This window comes from Lissotriton vulgaris, chromosome 4_1 (genome assembly GCF_964263255.1).
Source record: "Lissotriton vulgaris chromosome 4_1, aLisVul1.2, whole genome shotgun sequence".
Taxonomy (NCBI): domain Eukaryota; kingdom Metazoa; phylum Chordata; class Amphibia; order Caudata; family Salamandridae; genus Lissotriton; species Lissotriton vulgaris.
Window position 1 is genome coordinate 1,107,861,887 of NC_141691.1, and position 26,795 is coordinate 1,107,888,681.

Consider the following 26,795-nt stretch of genomic DNA (forward strand, 5'->3'; position numbering starts at 1 on the left):
TGATACAGCTGGCGCGGGAGCACCACCATCTTAAAGATGGCCGATCTGCCTTAAATGGTAAGTGGCATACGCGCCCAGGTCTTCATGTTCGCACGTACCCGGTCCCACACTGCCACCAAGTTCCGTTCTCAAGACACAGCCGGGGCAACCGACAGGAAGACCCCCAAATACTGGAGCCCTCCTACCGCTACCTGAAGCGAAGCGGCCCAATTACCGACCACCAACGTCTGCTCGCCCAAGACCCACAGGGTAGACTTACGGGGATTCATATATAAGCCTGAGTTCTCACCAAAAATCTGTAGAATTTCTAGAAGGCGCGGGCCTGAGCTATGTAAGGCAGTAAGGAAGAAGAGGACGTCATCTGCGTAGAGCGCGATTCTGTCGGATGGACCCCCCCCCCCCCCCTCCCAATCAAACCCAATGCAGCTGAGCGTCTATCTGCACCCATGCAGCGAGGAGCTCCATGGCCAGGGCAAACAAGTAATGCGATAACGGACACCCCTGTCTGGTGCGGCGCCGAATGTGAAATGTGGAGAACACCGCTCCCGCCACCCGAACCGAAGCTGTCCGGTCTGTATACAAGAAACGTACATAGGAGGGGAAGCGGGGGCCCACATTAAGCCGCGGGAGTAATGAAAACAAGTATACCCAACTAAGGGAATCAAACGCTCTGTCGATATTGGCCAACAGAACCTCGCCTGCCGCCCTGTGTCCCTAATCACCTTCATCGCCACGTGGGCCCGTCTAATGTTGTCTGGTCGCCCTTTGTGGCATAAAGCCAGCCTGATCGGGATGGACCAGGTCCAATATATATGGAAGGAGCCTATTGGCCAAAGCCTTGGCCTCCACGTTGAGAAGCGAGATGGGGCGATAAGAGGAATGCTGTTCTGGGGGTCGTTCCGGCTTATGGAACACAACCACCTCCGCGTGCTGCCAGTCTGGGGGAAGCCTGCCCTGATTCCTAGCCTCTTCCAAGGCCGCCCGATAGTGAGGGGCCAGTTGGGTATTATATTTCTTAAAGAATTCACTGGGAAACCATTTGGACCATGGGCCTTCCCGGGGTTTAGCTCTCCCAGTGCAGTACCCAGTTCCTCACCTGTCCGGGGAAGGTCTAACCTGTCGCGCACGTCATCGCCTTAGGAGGCAGATCCAACAGGAATTTATCAATCTGGGCAGGCAGGAGGCACAGAGCTCCTCGTAATACCGCGCGAAGCTTTCGGCCAGACTACCGGGGTCCGTCAACGGTTCCCCTGCATCATCCAGCAGCCCTGGTAACTGCTGCGCATGAAAGACCCCTTGACAGGGCCTATGCAACATTTTGCTGGACTTATCTCCCCACTGGCAGATTCTACTACGCGTGGCTAGCCACACCTGATGAACCTCGTCCATAGGCAGCGCAGAATAGGACTGCTGTGCTAGCAGGAGTTGGCTCAAATCACAAGCCTCACCCGATTGTCTACTACTGCACTCCAAGGCCTCCACCTCAGCCTCTGCACGCACCAATGCCGAGCTGTAGCTCCACCGACACCGGGAAATGATCCGAGAGACCCCCGGGATGGATCGTCGCCTATTCTAGGCAGCTCACCCTGGGAATGAAAATGTAGTCCAGTCTCGAAGGACCCATGCACCGCCGAAACATATGTATATTCGCACGTAGCACCGTGAGTATGCCTCCATGAATCAGTCCAGTCTATACCAGCCACAAATCCCTGCAGCTTCGAGGGGCGGCCCACCGGCACCTCGCCCCCCTGCCGGAATCTGTCCCTAGCAGCATCCATGACCTCATTCCAGTCACCACCAATTGCCATCAGCACATCTGGGATATCAGCCCAAACAGTGTAAACCTTCTCTACGAGGGACCATTGCAAAGGCGGTGGGGCATATACACAACCCAAGACTATGGGAGTCCCTCTCACCACCCCCTGTATCACTACATATCGCCCATGCGCATCCTGCCTGTCTCGTGTGGGTTTAAGGTTCCCTACGATGAACAAGGATAGCAACACCCCTGAACCCCCGTGCAAACCCAGCATGGTAAACCTGTGGTAGCCAAATGGTGGGGGTTAAGCTCAGGAGGGGGGCTGTCTGTGTGGTGTTCTTGGTGGTTTATCGGCCACCTTGGGCGTCGCCTGACTTCCCTACCCTCTTTGTAAGATTGGTCCAGGACCTGTGTACAAGATACGATAAAATGGTCATCGTTGGAGACTTCAACTATCACTGGGAAGAGTCCCCTAAAGAAGGACAAGCACTACAGATAGAGGAGGCGGTCTCCTCCTTAGGTCTTATCCAACAGGTCAAGGGACCAACACATGAGAAAGGTCATGTGCTCGACCTAGTTTGGACCACCATGCCAGCCCAGGGCATCACGGAAATTCTTCCTTGTGCTTGGTCTGATCATTTTCTAATAAAGGGTAGACTTACATTGAGGGGCCCCATGTTCAAACCTGAGGAGGGCTGGAAAACGGCCCGCAAATGGAGAAACCTTGATGGGGAAAAACTGGTCCACCTCCTAGAACACCATCCTTCAGACATAAAGCCAGATGCCAACGCTGATGCCTTATGTAGACATCTCCAGCATAAACTGGGGAGTGCCATTGATGTGGTGGCGCCTCTTCGCAGGATGAAGGTGGCGAGAGGAGCTGGGGCGCCTTGGTATAATGATTCCCTCAGAGAGATGAAACGCGGGGTGAGGAAGAAAGAGCGGGCATGGCGTAAAAAGTACGACGCTATCTCCAACCAAGAATATACCTCATCCTTAGCCCAGTACAAACTAGCCATACAATCAAGGAAGGCTGCTTTCTTTGAGGAAAGAATAACCACTGCTAGAAATCCACAAAAAGAAATCTTCCGGGTCCTGGCGGAGCTCAGAGGGAACAAGGAGCAAAGTCCCGAGTTCACCCAGGAGGACTGTCAGAGGTTCCAGGATTTCTTCGTAAAGAAGATATCCGACATCCTGGATGAAATTGCAGAAACTGCACACCTCGAATGTCCGCACATACCGGACTCCACTGGTCCACTAAACATTCTGCCTCTAGCGGAGTTATCCCTTATTTCAAAACAGGAATTGCTCAAAATCATAGGCAGAGTCAAATCAGGCTCCTTGGTGGACCCTTGCCCGCCTGACATATTCAAGATGGCAATGCCAGGAATAGAGGAAGAGGTCCTGCACCTATTGAACACCTCTCTTCGTACAGGACAGATCCCTTCAGCTTTTAAAGAGGCTCGTTTGATCCCCTTACTGAAAAAACCTGGAGCGGACACAAAATGTTTGAAGAATTTTCGGCCCATCTCCCAGTTGCCTTTTCTGGCGAAGGTAATTGAGCAGCAAGTGCTAGCTCTACTGTCAGGCCATTTAGAGAGCAACAACCTGCTGGAGACCAATCAGGCAGGGTTCCGTGCGAACCACAGCACGGAACTAGTTATGCTATCCATTCTGGATGAGCTTAGGATGCGAGCTGATGTAAAAACACCGAGCGCCCTGGTACTATTGGATCTCTCCGCGGCGTTTGACACCGTGTGCCATAAACAGCTTCTGTCGCGGTTGAGATCCTTTGGTGTCGTGGGCACAGCACATGCATGGCTCACATCATTTCTGCAAGGGAGGACACAACGAGTACAGCTGGGGGATCTACTTTCTACCCCTGCTCCGATCACCTGCGGGGTCCCCCAGGGATCTGCCTTGTCCCCACTACTTTTTAATATCTACTTGCAGCCACTAATTGCCCTCCTGAATAGGATGGACTGCCTAGTGTACAACTATGCCGATGACACCCAGATAATCATCCGGCTGGATGATGGTCCAGGAGCATCCACCAGGCTACAAGACATATTGAAAACTACTGTCAATTGGATGTCCGAGAACTCCTTAAAAGTTAACCCGGATAAGACGGAAGTACTACCCATTTCCATCTCGGGTAACCCCTGGAGTGATAAATTCTGGCCTAGGGAGCTGGGTGTTCCCCCAAAGCCGGCAGTTGCAGTTAAAACCCTAGGCCTATATGTGGATAATAAATTATCCATGGAAAAACAAGTTACCACCGTAATAGGCACCAGTATAGGCTTGCTAAGACAACTTAGAAAGATCGCTGCCCTACTCTCCTTTTCCACCCTGAGGCACGTAGTCTCAGCCACTATTCTGGCTAGGCTGGACTACGGGAACTCCCTTTATTTAGGTTTGCCACAGCGGCTGCTGGACAAACTACAGGGAGTCATGAACGATGCAGCTCTAGGCTGATATTCAAAAAACCTAGAAATGCCCATGCCTCTCCCCTGATGCAGGAGTTACACTGGCTGCCAGTTCGCCAGCGAATTATTTTCAAAGGAATGTGCATTGCTCACAAGGCTTTGTATGGCAAAGCACCAAAATACCTGAAATCCCGACTATCCCCCTACATACCGGGTAGGACTTTGCGTTCGTCGGACGCTACTCTTCTGTCCCAGCCCCGCTTCAAATTGACCACGGTGGGGGGCCGTGCTTTCTCCAACACGATCCCAGCTTTATGGAACAAATTGGGTCCAGAGCTCAGGAAGGAGAGCAACTTACTTTCCTTCAGAAAGAAACTTAAAACCGTACTATTTAAACAAGCCTGGAGCAGGTCTTAGGTGCACAGCTGGTTCCAAGTGAATTTAACATCTATCACGTAAATCTGGTCAGACAGCGCTTAGAGACCCCTGTGGTTATAACGCGCCATACAAATTAAATAAATAAATAAATGAATAAATAAATCTCTGCAAGCACAGCACCTTCGTGTCCAATAGGTGTGTTTCCTGGAGCAGAAGGATGTCAGCCCCTAGACGCTTCGCTAGCCGCAACACAGCCCCTCGCTTGATCTTATCCAAAACACCCCGAACGTTCCAGCTAAGGACTCGCAGGGTGCCCGGGCCCCCAGGGGCACATCAACGAAAGGCATCATCTGGGAGTCGCTTCAAGGAATACATGGACATTCGGACAAAAAGACAGAACAGAACTCGAAATTACGGGCCCCCCAAGATGTGCAACCCCCCCAACCAGACACCCCTCCCCCCCAAACTAGAAACTCCCACCCCCACACCTCAAAACCGTTGAAGTATCTGTCGCGGCTAGGTGGGTGCCCCCGCCCCAACACAGGTCCTGAGGCCCCCCTCCCAACAAGCCATAGCACCTAGACCTACTCCCACCCACCACCAACCCCTAAGAAAAGAGGATAGGAAAGAGAGCGGCCTACATCAAAAACCTTTTTCCCCACAGCCAGCAACTCAATAACTGAGCCAAACCATGTCAGCATGCAGGGCCTAAACAGAGTATCACAGAGCATACATAGCAAACCAAACCCAAAGGTACTGCTCAATGTTGGGATGCAGAGGGTCTCTAATCCACTGCCCCTCCAGGGCCGGAATGCCAGGGGGTCCCAACACGCACTGCACTTAAAGCGGGGCCTCTGCACACTGGGCCCGCCGCGCCGCTGCCACCAGCCCCACCTCACCAGGCCCAGCCGCCTCCGCCGTCGTGGGGTCTCCAAGATCCACCGGCAGTCTGCTCCGCGTCGAGGCAGCCTCTCCGCCCACCGCCAGCTAGCAGCGGCAGAGCCAAGGTGTCCCCTCGCCGCCTGCTGCCGAAATTGTCCAGGCCCTAGGTCCGCCCTCTCTCCAGGCTGGTTACCGCCAAACTCCAGGCCCCGGCTTCTCCTGCCGCAGCTAGGCCCCTCCGCTTCTGGGACACCAGGCTCCTGGAATCAAGCACGGGGCACCGGAAACCGCCACCAGAGCTCCAGCCAGGGAACAGCAAAAGTCAGGCGTCGCTACGAGCCCCAAATGACTTTGGGGGCCAGGATAATCGAAGGATAAACGGCGGGCCGGACGGAGCTCGTCTAGAGCACGTCCGCCATGCTGGCTCTCCAAGCCACGCCCCGTTAAGTACATCTCTTTTGATACTTGTCTAACAGAATCTCAGAAGTGCACATTATACTACACTAGCGAACTATATAGCTGTACATATCTGAAAGAGACACGTTAGTGATAGATTCCTTACCTTAGAATATCCCCAGGCGTCAGACTGGATCCGGTAATTTTTGCATAGCAATACCCCTGCGCGCCGGTAGGCGTAGTCTGCGGCTCCGCGTCCGTCGTCTGCGTCGTTGGCGCCGGAATGACGTCTGAGTACGTAGACGCCGCCCATGCACGCTGACGTCAGTTCTTCTTTTTTCCTCTCCAGCTAGCGCAGATCCGGAAAAGCTCTACCCCTAGTCATTTTTTGACTAAACTTTTAATCTTTTTGATCATTCTTTGTCTTAGTTGTGAGAAGGTGGCCTGATATGCAGTGCTCACTATTCTAGTGAACACTATGTATCAGTCCAGCAACCCTTATTGATGATTGGTTGTAAGTCAACCTTATAGACCAGCTATCCTAGTAGCGTGGATACGAGCAGTCTAAGGCTAAAGACTCGAGAGGGCGCGTTAAGCCAGCTGTTTACCACACATATACCCCTTGAATACCAAGTGAAAGGACACCACACAAGTGTTATGAAAATAAACAGTTATTTATTTAAAGATCACAACAGCCCTGTACTCTTTATGAGGACAGGGTACTAAGCACAAACCAAAACTCTTACAAAAATACTTAAGTTAGCACAGTATATACAAATGCCCGAGGGGCACGGAAAACCATATACTCTGAAAGTGGAATGCGAAATTCCTAGCAGGTAAGTACAGTATTAATAGCTTTTGGAATCGCTAGGACTTGACTAGGGAATCGTTAGATTATGTCTAGGAGGCCTAGGGGACTCGGGTGCAGTGTGTGCACTCTCACGCGAGATGCGGGACAAAAGTCTATGGTAGCTAGGAATTAGAAAGTTAGTGTTCTCGGGCGAACCCGACCTGGTAGGGAGAAAACGAAAGTAGATTCTGACCCTTGGATAGTGAGGCTATGCTGGGGCACCGAAATGCCGAAGTTACCTAGCCCAGGGGCTGCAGCTGCATAGGTCTGAAAAGACGTCGGGAATCCTCGTAGACGGACCAGGAGCCGGAAGAAAAGATGCTGGCCGGTGACCAGTGAAGAAAGTTCAGTCGGATCCAAGCCTGGATCTTGAAGATAGATGGCACCTGAAAGCAGAGGGGACCAAGTTCGAGACTACTAGCCAGTAGTCAGTGGGCACCAGGAGGGCACCGGATGGTAGCCACCTCGACAAGGTGAGTGGGTGACGCTGTAGCTCGAAGATCTCGCGGACCAGGAGGCGTTGTCGGCGACCAGGATGGAGGATCGAGCTGTCCCACGAAGATGGAAGCTGTCGGCGTCGCTGGACCCAGGATTGGGCAACAAAGCCTTGGCAAATTCAAGCCCACGCGGTGGACCTAAAATGGCGTCTGGAGTGGACCAGGAGGGTCCGGGGTGCTTCTCTTGAAGAAGGAAGCAAGGGCCAGCCTGGAGCAACCAGACCAGCAGAAGAGTTGTCGTCGGGCGTCGTTCAGAAGGCCACAAGCCAGCCGGCTAGTAGCCAAACAACGCGGTGCACAGCAAACAGCAGAAGGGCCCCACGCAGATCGTGGAGATGCAGGGGGGCTGATCTTGGGTGCTGGAGCTGCGCAGGGTCGGGGCTTCTCGGACCCCAAAGCACTCACCAGTGGAGGACACGGTGGGCTTACAGTAAAGATGTCGTGCAGTCTTGGCGATCGTCGGTCCCTTGAGGTCTCGTCGCACTCACGGTTCTCAGCTGGGCTGTAGAGGTGAGTAGAGGTCAGAGGTGCCAGGGAAGCCGGGTCTCGTCGAGCTGGGTCGTCGGATTCGTGATGAAGGACTTGCAGCAGACCGCAGTGTTCTTTAGGATGGTGCCTGCGGATGCAGGGTGACTACTCCTTAGCCACAAGGGAGAATCTTGAAGAAGAAATCGTGAAGTCCTTTCGAAGAAAGTGGTATCTTGATTCCAAAGATGATCTAATTTTAACAGGGGGCCCGCTCCCATCTTTATACTAAAAAAGGGGGCTGACCCGGTGACTAGGTCCTGCCTATGGGTGGGACTAGGTGGGGGGTGGTTACACCCCTCAGCCATGCCGGACTTCCCCAGGCCAGGGGCTGGTGTGCCCCTGGAACTGGTTCAGACCGGCCTATGCGTAGTGAGCACCGGGGTGCCACTCAGCAGTCACCTTCCTGTAAAGCCCTGCCTACCCAGGATACACAAAACCATGTCTGGGACGGTGCTAGCACCGCCCCTGACAGGAAACCCTTTGTCCAGGCTCCCCTCGCTGGAAGGACTCCCAGCTGCAGGGGGTCAGACTCGTGTCTGTGGTGGCAGCATCCATTTTGTGGAGCTGAGGCTTCAGTTAACTTTAACCGGGGTTCACAGTTACATACATGTCGTGTCCCTCTAGAAGGGTGGAATGCTAACCCCGTCGCCAGAATTGGCGAGGGGTTAGTATTCCAATTCGTATGACACCTTACTCGACATGTTTTGATAAAGCAATACCAAAGTTAGCATTTAACCGCGAGGATTATAATGCACCTAAGAGTATATGGTATGCGATATCATGGAACAGCTATTAGGACTTGGTTCCGCAAGCTGCAGACAGGCTCAGCTCATGCCAGAGCACCATCTCACACGATTCCAAGCACTCTGCCTTCAGGATTGTCAAGGCCTGCCATAGGAGTGACTGATAGGAATCTGTGTGTCCATTTTAGGGTTAGGTATAGGTATACTACACCTACAGCAAAGGGTGATTACACGACTTTGCCCCAGCTGTCATGCAGCCAGTTGTGTCAAATTTAGGAGGCCAGCCAGGGGTGGCATAATACATGCTGCAGCCCCTGGCAGCCCTGGGTACACCTATGCCCTGAGTTACAGGGTCTGATAAGGTGGCCCAGTACCAATTGGTAGATGCACCTAGGGTACATGAGGTAATTTAGAAAGAGAACAGCCAGGCTGTGGGTCTGATTGGCAGGCCCACAGCCAGAGAAAGTCGTAAACCAGTGAAACAAAAGCAAAAAATCTGGGTGATCATAGGATTGCAGACCCTACTCTCCTACATGACCCCCCCCCAAACTTTGGGACAATAAGCTAACCTTGACCAGGTGAGTCTTCTTGTTCTAAGTGGAAATATCTGGAGAGCCCATCGGCATTGCCATGATCAGTACCAGGTCTATGTTCCACTGTAAAGTCCATCCCCTGTAGGGAAATGGACCACCTAAGCAGTTTGGGGTTTTCACCCTTCATCTGATTTAGCCACAAGAGGGGCTTATGGTCGGTCTGAATCTTGAAGTGAGTGCCAAACAAGTATGGCCTCAGCTTCTTCAGGGCCCAAACCACAGCAAAGGCCTCCCTCTCAATAGCTGACCAATTCTTCTCTCTGGGGGTCAGCCTTCTGCTTATAAAAGCAATGGGCTGATCCTGACCATCAAAATTCAGTTGAGAAAGAACAGCTCCCACACCCAACTCAGAAGCATCTGTTTGGACAATGAATGGTTTGGAGTAGTCTGGACTCTTAAGGATAGGTGCTGTGCACATGGCCTGCTTTAGGTCATCGAATGCTTTTTGACAGCCTGCTGTCCACTGAACCTTTTTTGGCATTTTCTTACTTGTCAGTTCATTTAATGGTGTCACAATGGAACCATAGTTCCTGACAAACTTTCGGTAGTATCCAGTCAGGCCCAAGAAAGCTCGAACCTGAGTCTGGGTGGTTGGAGGAGCCCAGTCCCTGATTGACTGTATTTTGCTCTCCAGTGGCTGAACCTGGCCTCCACCTACAAGGTGGCCCAGGTATACAACCTGTGTCTGCCCTATCTGGCACTTGGTGGCCTTGATAGTGAGGCCTGCTGCTTGCAGAGCCTCTAACACTTTCCTCAGGTGGACCAGGTGATCCTCCCAGGTGGAGCTAAAGACAGCAATATCATCTAGATATGCTGCACAGAAGTCATCCAGCCCAGTAAGGACTTGATTCACCAACCTTTGGAAGGTGGCAGGTGCATTTTTCAGACCAAAGGGCATTACCACAAATTGATAATGCCCACCAGGGGTTGAAAATGCTGTTTTGGGTTTGGCATCCTCAGCTAACCTGATTTGCCAATACCCAGCTGTTAAGTCAAATGTACTTAAGTAGTTGGCAGAAGCCAATCTATCTATAAGTTCATCTGCCCTTGGTATTGGATGGGCATCAGTCTTAGTGACTGCATTGAGACCCCTGTAGTCTACGCAAAACCTCATCTCTCTCTTACCATCTTGGGTGTGAGGCTTTGGCACTAGAACTACTGGACTAGCCCAAGGGCTATCTGAGGGTTCAATGACTCCCAATTCCAACATTTTCTGCACTTCAGTTTTTATGCAGTCTCTAACATGATCAGGCTGCCTGTAGATTTTACTCTTGACTGGCAGGCTGTCACCAGTGTCAACCTCATGGGTACACCAATTGGTCTGACTGGGTGTCAGAGAGAACATATGTCTGAAAGACTGAAGAACCTGTTTACAGTCTTTCTGCTGATGTTCAGAGAGGCTGCCACAAAAGACAACACCATCTACTGACCCATCATCAGGATTCTGAGTGAGCAGGTCTGGGAGAGGGTCACTCTCTTCCTCCTGTCCCTCATCTATGGCCATGAGCAAGCTCATGTCCTTCCTGTCGACATATGCTTTGAGCCTGTTGACATGGAGTACCCTATGGGGACTCCTGGGAGTTCCAAGGTCCACCAGGTAGGTGACCTCTCCCTTTTGCTCAAGAATTGTGTGGGGCCCAGACCATTTGTCTTTGAGTGCTGCTGGGGCCACTGGCTCCAACACCCACACCTTCTGTCCAGGCTGATAAACAGTCAGGACAGCCTTTTGGTCATGCCAAGCTTTTTGAAGTTCTTGACTGGCCTTAAGGTTTTCTGATGCCTTCTCCATATACTCAGCCATCCTGGAGCGGAGACCAAGTACATAGTCCATTATGTTGGTTGCAGGCTTTTTGAGAGGTCTCTCCCATCCTTCCTTCACCAAACACAAGGGGCCTCTCACAGGATGCCCATACAAAAGTTCAAAAGGGCTGTAGCCAACCCCCTTTTGTGGGACCTCTCTGTAAGCAAACAGAAGGCAGGGCATCAGGACATCCCATCTACGCCTGAGTGTTTCAGGTAGTCCATGAATCATCCCTTTTAGGGTCCTGTTGAACCTTTCAACAAGCCCATTGCATTGTGGGTGATAGGGTGTAGTGAATTTGTAATTGACACCACACTCCTTCCACATAGCAGTTAAATAGCTTGACATGAAGTTTGCACCTCTGTCAGAGACAACCTCCTTAGGGAAGCCCACTCTGGAGAACACTCCAACTAGGGCCCTTGCCACCACAGGGGCTGTGGTGGTCCTAAGTGGAATAGCTTCAGGATACCTGGTGGCATGATCCACTACCACCAGTATAAACTTGTGCCCTGATGCTGTCTGGGGTTCCATTGGACCAACAATGTCAATCCCCACTCTTTCAAAGGGCACCCCCACCACAGGCATTGGTATAAGGGGGGCCTTTGTTGTGCCACCTGACTTACCACTGGCTTGGCAAGTGACACAGGAGCGACAAAACTCCTTGGTATCCTCATTCATGTGAGGCCAGTGAAAGTGTGAGACAAGCCTGTCCCAAGTCTTTGTCTGGCCTAAGTGTCCTGCTAAGGGAATCTCATGGGCCAAGGTAAGTAGGAAACCTCTCTGAGACAAGGGTACAACCAGCCTCCTGGTCATGCCAGGCTTGGGGTCTCTTGACTCAGTGTACAGGAGTCCATCTTCCCAGTATACCTTGTGGGTACCTGTGGCGTTCCCAGCAGCCTCAGCAGCAGCCTGCTGTCTGAGGGGTTCAAGAGAAGGGCAGCCCAACTGGTCCTTCCCCAGGTCTTCCCTTGAGGGTCCCCCTGAACCCAAGAATTCAACTTGATCAAGTTCAAACTCTCTAGGCTCAGTTTCCCTCAATTCCTGCAGGTCAGCCTCCTCTGAGACTTGATCCACAACCTGGGGCAAGGGGGAAGGCACAGCCTTAACCCTACTGCTCTTTTTCTTGGAAGGTGTCTGGTCCATTGTTCCAGGATCCAGCACCTGTTCAGTGGGGCATCTTCTGGCCTGTGACCTAGTCACAGCAAACACATGTGCTGGCAAACCTAACATTTCCAGATGAGTCCTCTGCTCCACTTCTGACCATTGTGATGACTCCAAATCATTGCCCAACAAACAATCCACTGGGAGGTCTGAACTAACTACAACCTTCTTTTGGCCAGTTACCCCTCCCCAGGAGAAAGCTACAATTGCCATACTATGATTGGTAGTGACATTGCTTGCATTGGTCACCAGGAATTCTGTACCTGGCATGATCTGTCCAGGGTCCACAAAGCTAGGTGTCACCATTGTGACACTGGCACAAGTGTCCCTATAGGCCTGAGCCATTTTTCCATTAATGAAAGGTGTCTGTCTGTATTTGCCCAAAGTATTGGGACTTATATCAGGGGACATATCCACATCCCCTGTACAAACAAGGACAGCCTGAGTGAGTGTACCAACTAAGTTGTCACACCCCTCAGAACCCAGGGTTAACCCTACTAAACCCTTGGGAGGTGCACTACCACTGCTGGCTGTACTAGGGGGCACAGGTGCCTTAGGGGCTGCAGTGGCAGGAGTCTGCCCTCCTCCTTTCTTGGTGCACTCACTAAACCAGTGAGTTTTACTTTTGCAGTATTGGCACCACCTTTTAGATTGGCCTTCTTTCTTCTTTTGGGGAGCCTGACCCCCACCCTCTTTGGGTTGTTGGGGACCTGTCGAAGACTTCTGGTCATTTTGTTCCCCCTTAGAATCTTTACCCTTCTGGTCTGCTTTCTTCTGACCACCTTGATTCTGGCCCTGGTTCTGTTTAACTCTTGTTCTAACCCATCTGTCTGCCTTCTTTCCCAATTCTTGGGGAGAGGTCAGATCTGAGTCAACAAGATGCTGATGCAACAACTGGTTCTGACAATTGTTTAAAATTTGCTCTCTCATCATCAAGTTGTACAATCCTTTATAATCAGTAACCTTACTGCCCAGCAACCAGCCCTCAAAAGCCTTAGTGGCACAATCTACAAAGTCAGCCCAATCTTGAGACTGAGTTTTCTGGGTATCCCTGAACAGCACCCTGTACTGCTCAGTGGTTAGGCCAAACCCATCAACCAGTGCATTTTTCAAGACTTGGTAATCATTAGCATCCTCCACCCTTGTGGTGAGGAGCTTGTCTCTTCCTTTACCCTCAAAGGAGAGCCACAAGATAGCTGCCCACTGACTTGGGGGAACACCTTGCACAGTGCAGGCCCTCTCCAAAGCAGTAATCCATTTGTGGATGTCATCCCCTTGTTTAAAGGGGGGCACTATCTTACCAAGGTGTTTTGTATCAAAACTCCTTTCCCTATTGCTAGGTACAATGCTGCCACCAGTGGGGACTGTCCCACTCAATTGTTGCTCTCTAGCAAAGGCAAGCCTCTCTTTGGCCAGGGCAAGTTCTTCCCTTTCAATCCTCAGGTTGGCTGCCTTTTCCTTAGCTTCATACATTCTCCTCTGGGGAGATGTCATTCCCCTTTGAGAGGAACGTTGAGAGCCATTGGTATGAAGGGATCTGATAGAGCCTCTTGATAGAGATCTATCTCGTCCATTCCCAATGTTAAGCTGACCTGAGAGTGGCCCCAAGGGTCCCCTAGTGCCCATCTCATGTCTGCTTAAGTTGGACCTGGTTAGTCTGTTGACTTCTACCTGTTCCTTTTCTGCCTCATCCCCTGATACCAAATCATCATCCTCATCATCAGCATCATCTGCTTCCTGAAGAGGATGGTCCTGGGCATCAAAGGGACCCTGTAAGGAGGGCATGTTGCCATCTGAATTAGAAGGGTCTGGGTTACCAGCCCTCCTTGCATCATGAGTCTCTAAGAGACCAATCAGAAAGGCAGTTGTGGGGTTAGACCCCTGCTTAATCTTCCTAGAGGTACACACTTGTCGTAACTCATGGAAGCTAAGCGCAGTATATCTTGAAGAGATGACCTGTGGAGGGTCAACTGACACAAGGGGAACCTCAGTGTTTCCTCCTTTGTCCGACATACTGTTTCTAGTGTGGTGTAAGTGATGCACCTACCTACACTATGTGTTTACCTACTGATCCCTTGCTAAGAGTTGCAGCCAAGGTGTGCTAAGCCTTGAGGAGCTACAACAGCTGGTTCAGTAGAACTCAGAGTATTCTAAGCTTTAGTTATGTGTACCTAACAGTACTTATGTGATCTTTCAACAAGATATTCTTAGGATACGTGTGGTAAAACAACAGCAAGCTCAAATCCCAACCGCTGCTCACCAATGTGAGAAGGTGGCCTGATATGCAGTGCTCACTATTCTAGTGAACACTATGTATCAGTCCAGCAACCCTTATTGATGATTGGTTGTAAGTCAACCTTATAGACCAGCTATCCTAGTAGCGTGGATACGAGCAGTCTAAGGCTAAAGACTCGAGAGGGCGCGTTAAGCCAGCTGTTTACCACACATATACCCCTTGAATACCAAGTGAAAGGACACCACACAAGTGTTATGAAAATAAACAGTTATTTATTTAAAGATCACAACAGCCCTGTACTCTTTATGAGGACAGGGTACTAAGCACAAACCAAAACTCTTACAAAAATACTTAAGTTAGCACAGTATATACAAATGCCCGAGGGGCACGGAAAACCATATACTCTGAAAGTGGAATGCGAAATTCCTAGCAGGTAAGTACAGTATTAATAGCTTTTGGAATCGCTAGGACTTGACTAGGGAATCGTTAGATTATGTCTAGGAGGCCTAGGGGACTCGGGTGCAGTGTGTGCACTCTCACGCGAGATGCGGGACAAAAGTCTATGGTAGCTAGGAATTAGAAAGTTAGTGTTCTCGGGCGAACCCGACCTGGTAGGGAGAAAACGAAAGTAGATTCTGACCCTTGGATAGTGAGGCTATGCTGGGGCACCGAAATGCCGAAGTTACCTAGCCCAGGGGCTGCAGCTGCATAGGTCTGAAAAGACGTCGGGAATCCTCGTAGACGGACCAGGAGCCGGAAGAAAAGATGCTGGCCGGTGACCAGTGAAGAAAGTTCAGTCGGATCCAAGCCTGGATCTTGAAGATAGATGGCACCTGAAAGCAGAGGGGACCAAGTTCGAGACTACTAGCCAGTAGTCAGTGGGCACCAGGAGGGCACCGGATGGTAGCCACCTCGACAAGGTGAGTGGGTGACGCTGTAGCTCGAAGATCTCGCGGACCAGGAGGCGTTGTCGGCGACCAGGATGGAGGATCGAGCTGTCCCACGAAGATGGAAGCTGTCGGCGTCGCTGGACCCAGGATTGGGCAACAAAGCCTTGGCAAATTCAAGCCCACGCGGTGGACCTAAAATGGCGTCTGGAGTGGACCAGGAGGGTCCGGGGTGCTTCTCTTGAAGAAGGAAGCAAGGGCCAGCCTGGAGCAACCAGACCAGCAGAAGAGTTGTCGTCGGGCGTCGTTCAGAAGGCCACAAGCCAGCCGGCTAGTAGCCAAACAACGCGGTGCACAGCAAACAGCAGAAGGGCCCCACGCAGATCGTGGAGATGCAGGGGGGCTGATCTTGGGTGCTGGAGCTGCGCAGGGTCGGGGCTTCTCGGACCCCAAAGCACTCACCAGTGGAGGACACGGTGGGCTTACAGTAAAGATGTCGTGCAGTCTTGGCGATCGTCGGTCCCTTGAGGTCTCGTCGCACTCACGGTTCTCAGCTGGGCTGTAGAGGTGAGTAGAGGTCAGAGGTGCCAGGGAAGCCGGGTCTCGTCGAGCTGGGTCGTCGGATTCGTGATGAAGGACTTGCAGCAGACCGCAGTGTTCTTTAGGATGGTGCCTGCGGATGCAGGGTGACTACTCCTTAGCCACAAGGGAGAATCTTGAAGAAGAAATCGTGAAGTCCTTTCGAAGAAAGTGGTATCTTGATTCCAAAGATGATCTAATTTTAACAGGGGGCCCGCTCCCATCTTTATACTAAAAAAGGGGGCTGACCCGGTGACTAGGTCCTGCCTATGGGTGGGACTAGGTGGGGGGTGGTTACACCCCTCAGCCATGCCGGACTTCCCCAGGCCAGGGGCTGGTGTGCCCCTGGAACTGGTTCAGACCGGCCTATGCGTAGTGAGCACCGGGGTGCCACTCAGCAGTCACCTTCCTGTAAAGCCCTGCCTACCCAGGATACACAAAACCATGTCTGGGACGGTGCTAGCACCGCCCCTGACAGGAAACCCTTTGTCCAGGCTCCCCTCGCTGGAAGGACTCCCAGCTGCAGGGGGTCAGACTCGTGTCTGTGGTGGCAGCATCCATTTTGTGGAGCTGAGGCTTCAGTTAACTTTAACCGGGGTTCACAGTTACATACATGTCGTGTCCCTCTAGAAGGGTGGAATGCTAACCCCGTCGCCAGAATTGGCGAGGGGTTAGTATTCCAATTCGTATGACACCTTACTCGACATGTTTTGATAAAGCAATACCAAAGTTAGCATTTAACCGCGAGGATTATAATGCACCTAAGAGTATATGGTATGCGATATCATGGAACAGCTATTAGGACTTGGTTCCGCAAGCTGCAGACAGGCTCAGCTCATGCCAGAGCACCATCTCACACGATTCCAAGCACTCTGCCTTCAGGATTGTCAAGGCCTGCCATAGGAGTGACTGATAGGAATCTGTGTGTCCATTTTAGGGTTAGGTATAGGTATACTACACCTACAGCAAAGGGTGATTACACGACTTTGCCCCAGCTGTCATGCAGCCAGTTGTGTCAAATTTAGGAGGCCAGCCAGGGGTGGCATAATACATGCTGCAGCCCCTGGCAGCCCTGGGTACACCTATGCCCTGAGTTACAGGGTCTGATAAGGTGGCCCAGTACCAATTGGTAGATGCACCTAGGGTACATGAGGTAATTTAGAAAGAGAACAGCCAGGCTGTGGGTCTGATTGGCAGGCCCACAGCCAGAGAAAGTCGTAAACCAGTGAAACAAAAGCAAAAAATCTGGGTGATCATAGGATTGCAGACCCTACTCTCCTACATTAGTCTTCGACTCTATCGGCTAAGTGCGATCGACTGATGTCGGTCACGGACCCCCATCGCCGGTGCCTGAAGTGCCTAGGCCTCGATCATGACGACCGCTCCTGCTCCGACTGCCGGGCCCTGATGTCGAAGGCTAGGCAGGAGCAGTCCCGCAAGCGGCTCGAGCTCCGGCAGTCGGCCTCACGCTATTCCAGGTCCCGGTCCCACGGGAGGTCGAGGGACAGTTCGCGAGGTCGGATACATCGCATCTCCGGGAGTGGACACCGGTCGTCGGGCTCAAAGTCCTCGGGTAAGAGGCATGAGAGGTCGGAGAGAAGTCCTCGTTCCTCCGACCCACCCTGACGCTCGCACGATGCGGCCGGGGGCTTGGGCGACACCGCCTACGCGGCTCCGCGGGAGTCGCAAGCATCGCCGCCTGCCCCACACCTTCGGGTCCCTGGGCACGGCACGACGCCGGAGTAGATCGAGCGGTACCTCATGGCCATGAGGTACCTCCCTCCTCTGTCGGGTTCTGTGGCGCCTTCGGGCCCAACGGTCCAGTCTGGAGGCCCTAGCGGGTCGGGTGCTCCGGCCCCGACGCCGCCTGGTGCTTCGGCCCCGGCGCCGCCGGCAACTTCGGTCCTTACTGGATCCGGGTCGTCGCCGGTCGACCTCACGACTTCACCGGCCCCGGCCCCACGGGTGTCTCCCCCGGCACCCGCTGTGACGTCGACCCCAATGTTCCCTACGGTCCGACTCTGGCGCCGCTTCCGACAGCCTATGGAGATTTTTATTTCCACGAGGAGGCCCCGTCTTCTAATCCTGTTTTGCAGGTAACCAGTGAGGATTGGGAGGGGTCTGAGGACCCTCTGGCACTGGCGTGCCTGTCTCAACAGTACTGGACATATGAGCTTGGGGAGGCCAGTGGTATTGACACATCACCAGACACTGGATTTACCTCCCCTCTGACTGTGGCTTCGGAGGAGGGGTCTACATATAGTGTAGTGTTGACAAAGGCAGCCAAGGCCTTACACCTTGAGCTCCCCGTCGCGGCCGTGAGGGCTAACCTCCTCACTGAGGTCCTCAAACCGCAGTCCAGCTCCAACGAGCCTCTGCTGCCGTTCAATGAGGCCTCATGTGACGTTCTTGTGGGCACGTGGTCCAAGCCCGCTACAGGCCCGCCTGTGGATAGGAACGTGGCCAGACGCTACCGCCCGGCCCCGGGCGACCCATGCTTTTTGTCCACCCATCCCACCCCCGAGAGCCTGGTCATCCAGGCCTCCAACTCCCAGACCGCATTCCTGACTGCCCCGCCCGACCGGGAATCCAAGAGATACGAACAGTTCGGAAGAAGGTGTTCTCGTCTGTTAGCTTAGGGTTGCGGTTTGTGAATACCGCCTGTCTCTTGGGCCGCTACACCCACACTCTGTGGGACACGGTTGCGGAGGTGCTGCCACAATGCCCGGAGGAGGTCCGGGCTAAACTCTCCCAAACCCTTGCGGAGGGCCGAGATGCAGCACGTTATTCCATCCGGTGTGGGCTGGATACAACGGACTCCCTGGGCAGGGCAATGGCAACGAAGGTGGTGGTTCGACGCCACGCCTGGTTGAGGTCCGCCAACTTCTCGGCAGATGTCCAGGCCACACTTCTGGACATGCCGTTCGATGGCCGTCGCCTCTTCGGCGACAAGACAGACCATGCGCTGGAACGTTTCAAGGACTCCTGGGCTAGAGCCAAGTCCTTGGGCCTCACGGCCCCACGCCAGCAAACGGGTGCCTTTCGCTCCTTTCGTGGCCACGGAAGTGGCGCCCCCACACGTGCTGCCAGCCACGCACCGCAAAATGTTCAACAGCGCGGTGGCGGCCAAGGAAACCGCCGTGGCGGCGGTTGGGGACAACGGCAAGGCCATTCCACACCTCCCTCCACAGCACCCGCCTCAAAACCTTCCTAGTCCGAGCTTTCAGGCCCATGTGACGTCTGTGGGAGGCAGGGTTCGCCATCACCTCTCCCACTGGCGCACTATCACATCGGACAGGTGGGTGCTGCAGATAATCCGAAGGGGCTACTCCCTCCCCTTCGAGGCGACCCCTTTATCCATGCCACCGCGTGTCGGGGATAACTTGAGACTTCTGCAAGTGGAAGTCACGGCCCTCTTGGCCAAGGGGGCCATCAAGCGCGTTCCTGGGCCAGAAGTAGGGTGTGGATGTTAATCCCACTAATTTCTGGTACCCAAGATGGGCAAATGGGGCCTACGCCCTATCTTGGACCTACGGAACGTCAACGGCTTCCTTCGGAAGGAGAAGTTCAAGATGCTGACTTTGGCTCAGGTCCTAGCTGCCCTGGACCCGGAAGACTGGATGGTAGCGCTGGACTTGCAGGACGCTTATTTCCCCATCCCCGTCCTGCCGGCCCACCGGCGTTACCTGCGGTTCATGGTAGGCCAAGAGCACTTTCAGTTTACCGTGCTCCCCTTCGGCCTACCAGCGCCCCACGGGTGTTCATGAAGGTGATGGCGGTGGTCGCTGCTCATCTCCGCAGGTTAGGGGTGTCAGTCTTCCCCTACCTAGACAACTGGTTGTTGAAGGCGGGCTCGCCCCAGACAGTCGTCAGCCACCTCCAGACTACGGCCTGTGGTAAATAAATTTACCGGATCATTTTTCCATATAATTATCAATACAAGACAGCTCATTCAAATGAGAGGCAGAGTCCGTGGGATCTGAGTCATACGGGCTTTAATGGGAAATCCTCGAGGATGGGACATGTTACATCACCACTAAGGTTCAGGAAGGGACATTCAACTTTTTATTAACAGTACACATTATATATAGTAAAATGTTACAATTGAATTCAATACAGTAGGCGTAACAGGTGAAAAGAGAGAGATAAGAACACATGTACGTAACAGGAGGCGTGTAAGAAGGCGTGCACATGGGCGTGCACTTGACATGTCAGAAACGTAACATGAAACGTCAAAAGTGGGTGGATGCTTAGTGAAAGTTTGCAGAGTCGGCAGAAACTTCTAACCTATATGCGCGCGCAGCTGAGCATGACGTGTAACTGGGGAGAACTGGGGGGCTTTGACTTTTGCACGAGTAGAGGAGACTGGTGTCTGGGGTGTCGGAACGACCTGCACCTAGAGCATATCTGATATCTCATGTTTGGAGGATGTAGTGTCTGAAGTAAAAGGTCTCTCGGGCAGAGGCCGTTCATCACTGAATGCTAGTGCGTGCAAAGGGATCTTCATGTAGAGTGCGAGGGGCCATGAGCCTACCATGGTAACAGGAGCAGTAAAATTACTTGCATGGAGACAGGGAGGCAAGGCCCTTTGCTCTGCAGCCGGAAATATGTTTACCTATTTCACTAGACTGGAATGTGTTTTCGCAGAGGCTGAACAGATAACTGTAGGCAAAATAACGTTTGGCAGGCAAACAGGCCGAGCCGGGCACTGCTCGTCTGTGCAGGATGTAAGACAGAGGTCAGGGATGCATACCTAAACTGCAGCTTTCAGAGGCAGAAATGAACTTGGAGACTCGTTAAGGGCCTAGCTCGACTGGGCCAGGAAACATGGAGAAAAACGTGAGCTTTATTCAAAAGTGCACCATATAAAGACGTTGGCACCATAGGTTTAGAAACTTAATGAACTGGATATTCATGCATGACTGGATAGCTAACATGTTAAGGATCGACGCAAATCCATATGCGTCTCTCTAGCATGAACAGAACAAAAGGTACACGACATACAAGGAACATGGGTGCATGGATAGGGTGCGAGTGGGGGGACACTTTGGCTACCTGAAAATTTCTATTACTTCAGGCCGACCTCCTGCATTTGCTGGGGTTCTCCAATGTGCGGAAGTCGTACCTGTGTCCCTCTCAGAAGCTCCTCTTCATCGGAGCGGTTCTCGACTCGGCGGAGTTTCGGGTTTACCCTCCCGACCAGCGGGTTCGGGATATACAGGCTCTGATTCCCATCTTTCAGCCGTTATCCCGAGTCTCGGTCAGGTTGACGCTGCGGCTTCTGGGGCTGATGGCCTCCTGCATCCTTCTGGTGCATCACACCAGGTGGCGGATGCGGGCTCTGCAGTGGGACCTGAAGTTTCAGTGGGCCCAGCATCAGGGCAACCTGTCCGATCATGTCTTGATCTCGGAGGGCACTGCGAGACAACTGCAGTGGTGGCTCACGGACCGCGACTGGGTCAGTGGCAGATCCCTCTCCCTACCCCATCCGGAGCACGTGGTTGTGACTGACACGTCCCTCCAGGGCTGGGGAGGCCACATGGAAGAGGCGGAGATCAGAGGCCTCTGGTCTCCGGCGGAGTCCCGGCTCCATATCAACCTTTTGGAGCTGCAGGCGATTCGTCTAGCACTGAAGGCATTCCTCCCCTCTGTCCGGGGGAGTGTAGTGCAGGTGTTCACGGACAACACCACCGCATGTGGTACTGCAACAAACAGGGCGGGGTGGGGTCGTGGACCCTATGCCAGGAGGCTCGGTGCCTCTGGCAGTGGCTGGAACATCAGGGCGTGACCCTGGTGGTTCAACACCTGGCAGGCTCTCTGAATGCCCGGGCGGACGAACTCCGCCGTCGGTGCATGATCGATCACGAATGGCGTCTGAACTCGGACTGGCGCAAGGCCTCTTTCAGCAATGGGGAGAGCCTTGGTTAGATCTATTCGCCACAGAAGAGAACGCGCAATGTCATCTTTTCTGCACGTTGGAATTTTCATGGCGGCACTCGCTCGGCGACGCTTTTCGTCGCGAGTAGAGTTGCGGTCTATTGTACGCCTTTCCGCCTATACCACTTCTGCCCAGAGTGCTGAAGATCAGGCGCGACCGGGCCCAGGTTATCCTGGTGGCTCCGGACTGGGCACGAAGATACTGGTATCCCGAGCTACTCAGCATGTCAGTCGATACCCCGATTCGTCTGCCTCTTCGGGGAGGACCTTCTGTCGCAGCAGCAGGGGACGGTCCTGCACCCGAACCTGTCCAGTCTCCACCTACAAGCTTGGAGATTGAACGGCGGCAGTTGAGGTCTTTTGACTTGCCTCCCGAAGTCTGTGATATCATTCTGGGAGCCAGGCGTCCCTCCACAAAGTCGGTATACGCCTGCAGGTGGAACAGATTTGTGGCATTGTGCACAGCAAAGGCTGTGGACCCTCTCTCTGCCCCTCTTTCTGAGGTTCTTCTTTTCCTTCTTTCCCTTGCCCAGCAGGGCTCTGCTCTGGGCACTCTTAAGGGGTACCTTTCTGCTCTTTCTGCCTTCTCGCGGCTACCTGATCAGCTTTCCTTGTTCAAGTCCCCCATTGTAAATAGATTTCTGAAGGGCATCACACACGTTTCCTCCTGTTCCTTTCGTGATGCCCCAGTGGGACTTGAATCTTGTACTCACTTATCTAATGTGTGCTCCCTTTGAGCCGCTCAATAACTGTCCTCTCCGTCTTCTTACACTGAAGACTGCTTTCCTGGTTGCCATCACTTCTGCCAGGAGAGTGAGTTAGCTCCAGGCTCTTTCTTCTACTCCACCTTTCCTCTCTGTTCATCCGGACAAGGTTGTGTTATGGACAAGACCTTCCTTTCTGCCCAAGGTTGTCACGGCCTTCCACATCGGGCAGTCCATTACCTTGCCCACCTTCTTTCCGCCTCCGCATCCCTCGAAAGAGGAAGAGAGGATCCACCGTCTGGACCCAAAAAGTGCGCTCTCTTATTACCTAGATCGCACACGCCAATTCCGGGTGGATGACCAACTCTTTGTTGGTTACGTGGGCACGAAGAAGGGAAAGGCGGTACACAAGAGGACCATTTCGCGGTGGATCATCTTGTGTATTCAGGCATGTTACTCCATGGCCAAAAAGGAGCCCCCTGCTGGATTGCGGGCTCATTCCACTCGAGCCACGGCAACAACTGCCTTGGGCTGAGGAGTCCCCTTACAGGACATTTGCCAGGCAGCTAGCTGGGCCTCGCTGCACGAGTTCGCAAGACACTACTGCCTGGACAGTCAAGTCTGGAGGGATGGCTTCTTTGGCCGTTCAATCCTCCTGGACTTTCTGGTGTGATTATTGGTTCGCAGACCCACCACCGGTGTTGGTATTGCTGGGGTATCTATTCTAAGGTAAGGAATCTATCACGAACGTGTCTCTTTCAGATGCACAAGTTACTACTTGTGTAACGATATATCTGTAAGAGACATTAGTTAGTGATATATTCTTTACCGACCCACCCATCCTCCCCGTTCTGCGAACCGATATCTAGGGTTAAGGTCATCCCCTTTCAGGGCCCTAGTTTCTTGGCACCAGTGTTGGTTCTATCATGGCTCTGCGTATCTGGCGCGGGAAAGCTGTGTATCAGAACTGACGTCAGCGCGCATGGGCGGCGTCTAAGTACTCAGACAACGTCATTCCGGAGCGAACGACGCCGACGACAGACGCGGAGCCGCAGACAACGCCTACCGACGCGCAGGGGTATTGCTACCCAAAAATTTCCGGATCCAGTCTGACGCCTAGGGATATTCTAAGGTAAGGAATCTATCACTAATTAATGTCTCTTAACCCCTTCCACACTCATGACGAGCTGGGCTCGTCATGGTGTAGCCTCCTCAAACACTGATGACGAGCCCAGCTCGTCATAATAAGAGGAAAATAGCAATTCCCAGCACAGGAGGGGAATTGCCTTAGCAGCCATGGAGTTAAAGATAGTAACTTGTGCAATAGTCCAGTGTAAAAAAACAATGGAAGATATCAGTGCTTCAGTTTTATTTTTGATGATCATTTACCTCTTCTAAAGCAAACAATGTCACATTTATTCGAATAGTGACCCTTCTGTGACATTAAATCTGTGAACTGCTCCAACTCTCAGCTAAATGTTTTGAACGTTTTTTTCATACAGCACTAGCATCATCACACTTGTGTAGATGTGTCCATGTAAAACATGCATTTTTAAATTGTTTGGTATGTCTAATTATAAGAATTATTTTGCATTTCAGGCAGACAAATGCTGATGACTTCATTGAAAATCTATCAAATGTAAGTGTGCATGCTTTATACTGGATACAAAATATTCATATACTGTATAGATACAACTAAGTTGTATTTCTACACTTTTCTGAATGAAGAGGTGTTACAGAAAAAAAATTACATCTGTATTGCTTTGCTGAGATATGGGAGATCAGCAATTCTGTTTATCCATTGTCTAGAATATTCTATATACAATAATAGATGTTTGGGGCTGTTGATACTGATTTATTACATATTTTGACAGATTGTTAGGTGACCTAAAAAATTTCTGCACTGAACCCTGTGAGAAGTTGGCCTGATATATAATGTTCACTATTCTAGTGAGCACTTTGTATCAGTCTAAACAACCCTTATTGATGATTGGTTGTAAGTCAACCTTATAGACCAGCTATCCTAGTAGCATGGATACGAGCAGTCTTCGGGCTAAACTCTAGAGGGCGTGTTAAGCCAGCTGTTATACCATCACATATACCCCATGAACACCAAGTGAAAGGACACCACACAAGTGTTATGACAATAAACAGTGTATTTATTTAGATCACAACAGCCCTGTACTCTTTATGAGGACAGGGTACTAAGCACACAACAAAACTCTTAGGAAAATACGCAAAGTTGCACAATTTACACAAATGCCCGAGCAGGTTAGTACTAATCTCATAGGGTTTGGAATCGCTAGGACTGGACTACTGAACCTTCAGATTACTAGCAGGAGGCCTGGGGGACTCGGGTGCAGAGTGTGCACTCTCACGCGGGATGCGGGGCAAAGTCTATGGAGGCTAGTAAAAGCAAAAGTTAGTGTTCTCGGGCGAACCCGACTAGGTAGGTCAAAAACGAAAGTGGATCTAGACACTTAGAGAGTGGGTCTACGCTGGAGCACCGTGGTACTCGGTTTACCTAGCCCAGGGGCTGCGGCTGCATAGGGTTCAAGTGTCGTCGGGAATCCTCGTTGACGAACCAGGAGCCTGAAAGAAGTTGTTGCTGGCAGGCGACCAGTGAAGTTGGATCGATGCAACCTAAGCCTGGGTTGAAGAGGATGGATACCTGTAAGCAGAGGGAACCAAGTTCTGAATCACTAGCCAGTGATTAGATGGGCACCAGGATGGCACCAGATGGAGTCACCTCGACCAGGTGAGTGGGCGGCGCTGTGCTCTGCAGTCTCTCGGACCAAGAGGCGTTTGTCGGCGACCAGGATGGAGGGCGAGCTGTCCCACGGTGGTATCTGCTGTCGACGTCGCTGGGCCCGGGATTGGGGCAACAAGTCTTGGCAAATGCAAGCCCACGCGGTGGACCGAAGATGGCGTCTGGAGTGGACCAGGAGGGTCCGGGGTGCTCCTCTGTTGGAGGGGAGCAAGGGCCAGCCTGGAGCAACCAGACCAACGGCGGAAGTGTCGAAGATCGTCGTGAAACGGGCCAGTAGCCAACGGGCAAGTGACCTGGACAACGCGGTGAGCAGCAAAGAGCAGAAGGGCCCCACGCAGATCTCGTGGATGCTGGGGGGCTGGACTTCGGTGCTGGAGCTGCTCAGGGTCGGGGCTTCTCGGACCCCAAAGCACTCACTCGAGGATCCCGCGGCGGTCGTGCTGGATAGAAGTCGTGCAGTTCTGATGATGGCCGGTCCCTCGAGGTCTCTTCGCACCTACGGTTCTCAGCTTAGCTGTAGAGGTAGGTAGAGGTCAGAGGTGCCAGGGAAGCCGGGTCTCGTCGTGCTGGTCAGTCTGACTCCGGAGGAAGGACGTGCAGCAGACCGCAGTGTTCTTAGGTGGTGCCTGCGGGTGCAGGGTGACTACTCCTTAGTCACAAGGGAGAAATCTTAGGAAGAAGTCTTGAGTTCCTTTCATAGAAAGTAGTTTCAGGATTCAAAGATGATCTAATTTGGAAGGGGGCCCGCTCCTATCTTTATACTAGGAAAAGGGGCTGGCATGCGACTAGGTCCTGCCCATGGGTGGGACCAGGAAGGGGGGTGGTTACACCCCTCTCCCATGCCAGACTTTCCCCAGGTCAGAGGTGCCAGGGAAGCCGGTTCTCGTCGAGCTGGGCAGTCGGATTCCGGAGGAAGGACTTGCAGCAGACCGCAGTGTTAAGATGGTGCCTGCGGATGCAGGGTGACTACTCCTTAGTCACAAGGGAGAATCTTGAAGAAGAAATCTTGAAGTCCTTTCGTAGAAAGTCGTGTCTTGATTCCAAAGATGATCTAATTTGGAAGGGGGCCTGCTCCTAACTTTATACTAGGAAAAGGGGCTGACCCGGTGACTAGGTCCTGCCTATGGGTGGGACTAGGAGGGGGGTGGTTACACCCCTCTCCCATGCCGGACTTTCCCCAGGCCAGGGGCTGGTATGCCCCTGGAACTGGTTCTAGCCGGCCTATGCATAGTGAGCACCGGGGTGCCACTTGCAGTCACCTTCCTCTAAAGCCCTGCCTAGCCAGGATACACAAAACCCTGTCTGGGATGGTGCTAGCACCGCCCCTGACAGGAAACCCTGTCCAAGCTCCCCTCGCTGGAAGGACTCCCAGCTGCAGGGGGTCAGACTTGTCTGTGGTGGCAGCATCCATTTTGTGATGCTGAGGCTTGAGTTAACTTTAACCGGGGTTCACAGTTACATACATGTCGTGTCCCTCTAGAAGGGTGGAATGCTAACCTCGTCGCCAGAATTGGCGAGGGGTTAGTATTCCAATTCGTATGACACCTTACTCGACATGTTTTGATAAAGCGATACCAGAGTTAGCATATAACCGCGAGGATTATAATGCACTTAAGAGTATATGGTACGCGTTATCATGGAACAGCTATTAGGACTTGGTTCCGCAAG

The 26,795-nt window shown here is 52.4% G+C and overlaps 1 protein-coding gene across 2 annotated transcripts in view; it reads left to right on the forward strand.

Annotated features, from left to right (window-relative positions):
* The window catches only part of LOC147722937 (uncharacterized), a 417,291-nt gene that overhangs the window by 233,390 nt on the left and 157,106 nt on the right, over nt 1-26,795 (forward strand). For both annotated transcript variants that reach the window (XM_086965333.1, XM_086965332.1), the window contains exon 10: nt 23,957-23,996. In XM_086965333.1, the coding sequence (XP_086821459.1) occupies nt 23,957-23,996 (40 nt within the window). The remainder of the gene's footprint in view (nt 1-23,956; nt 23,997-26,795) is intronic.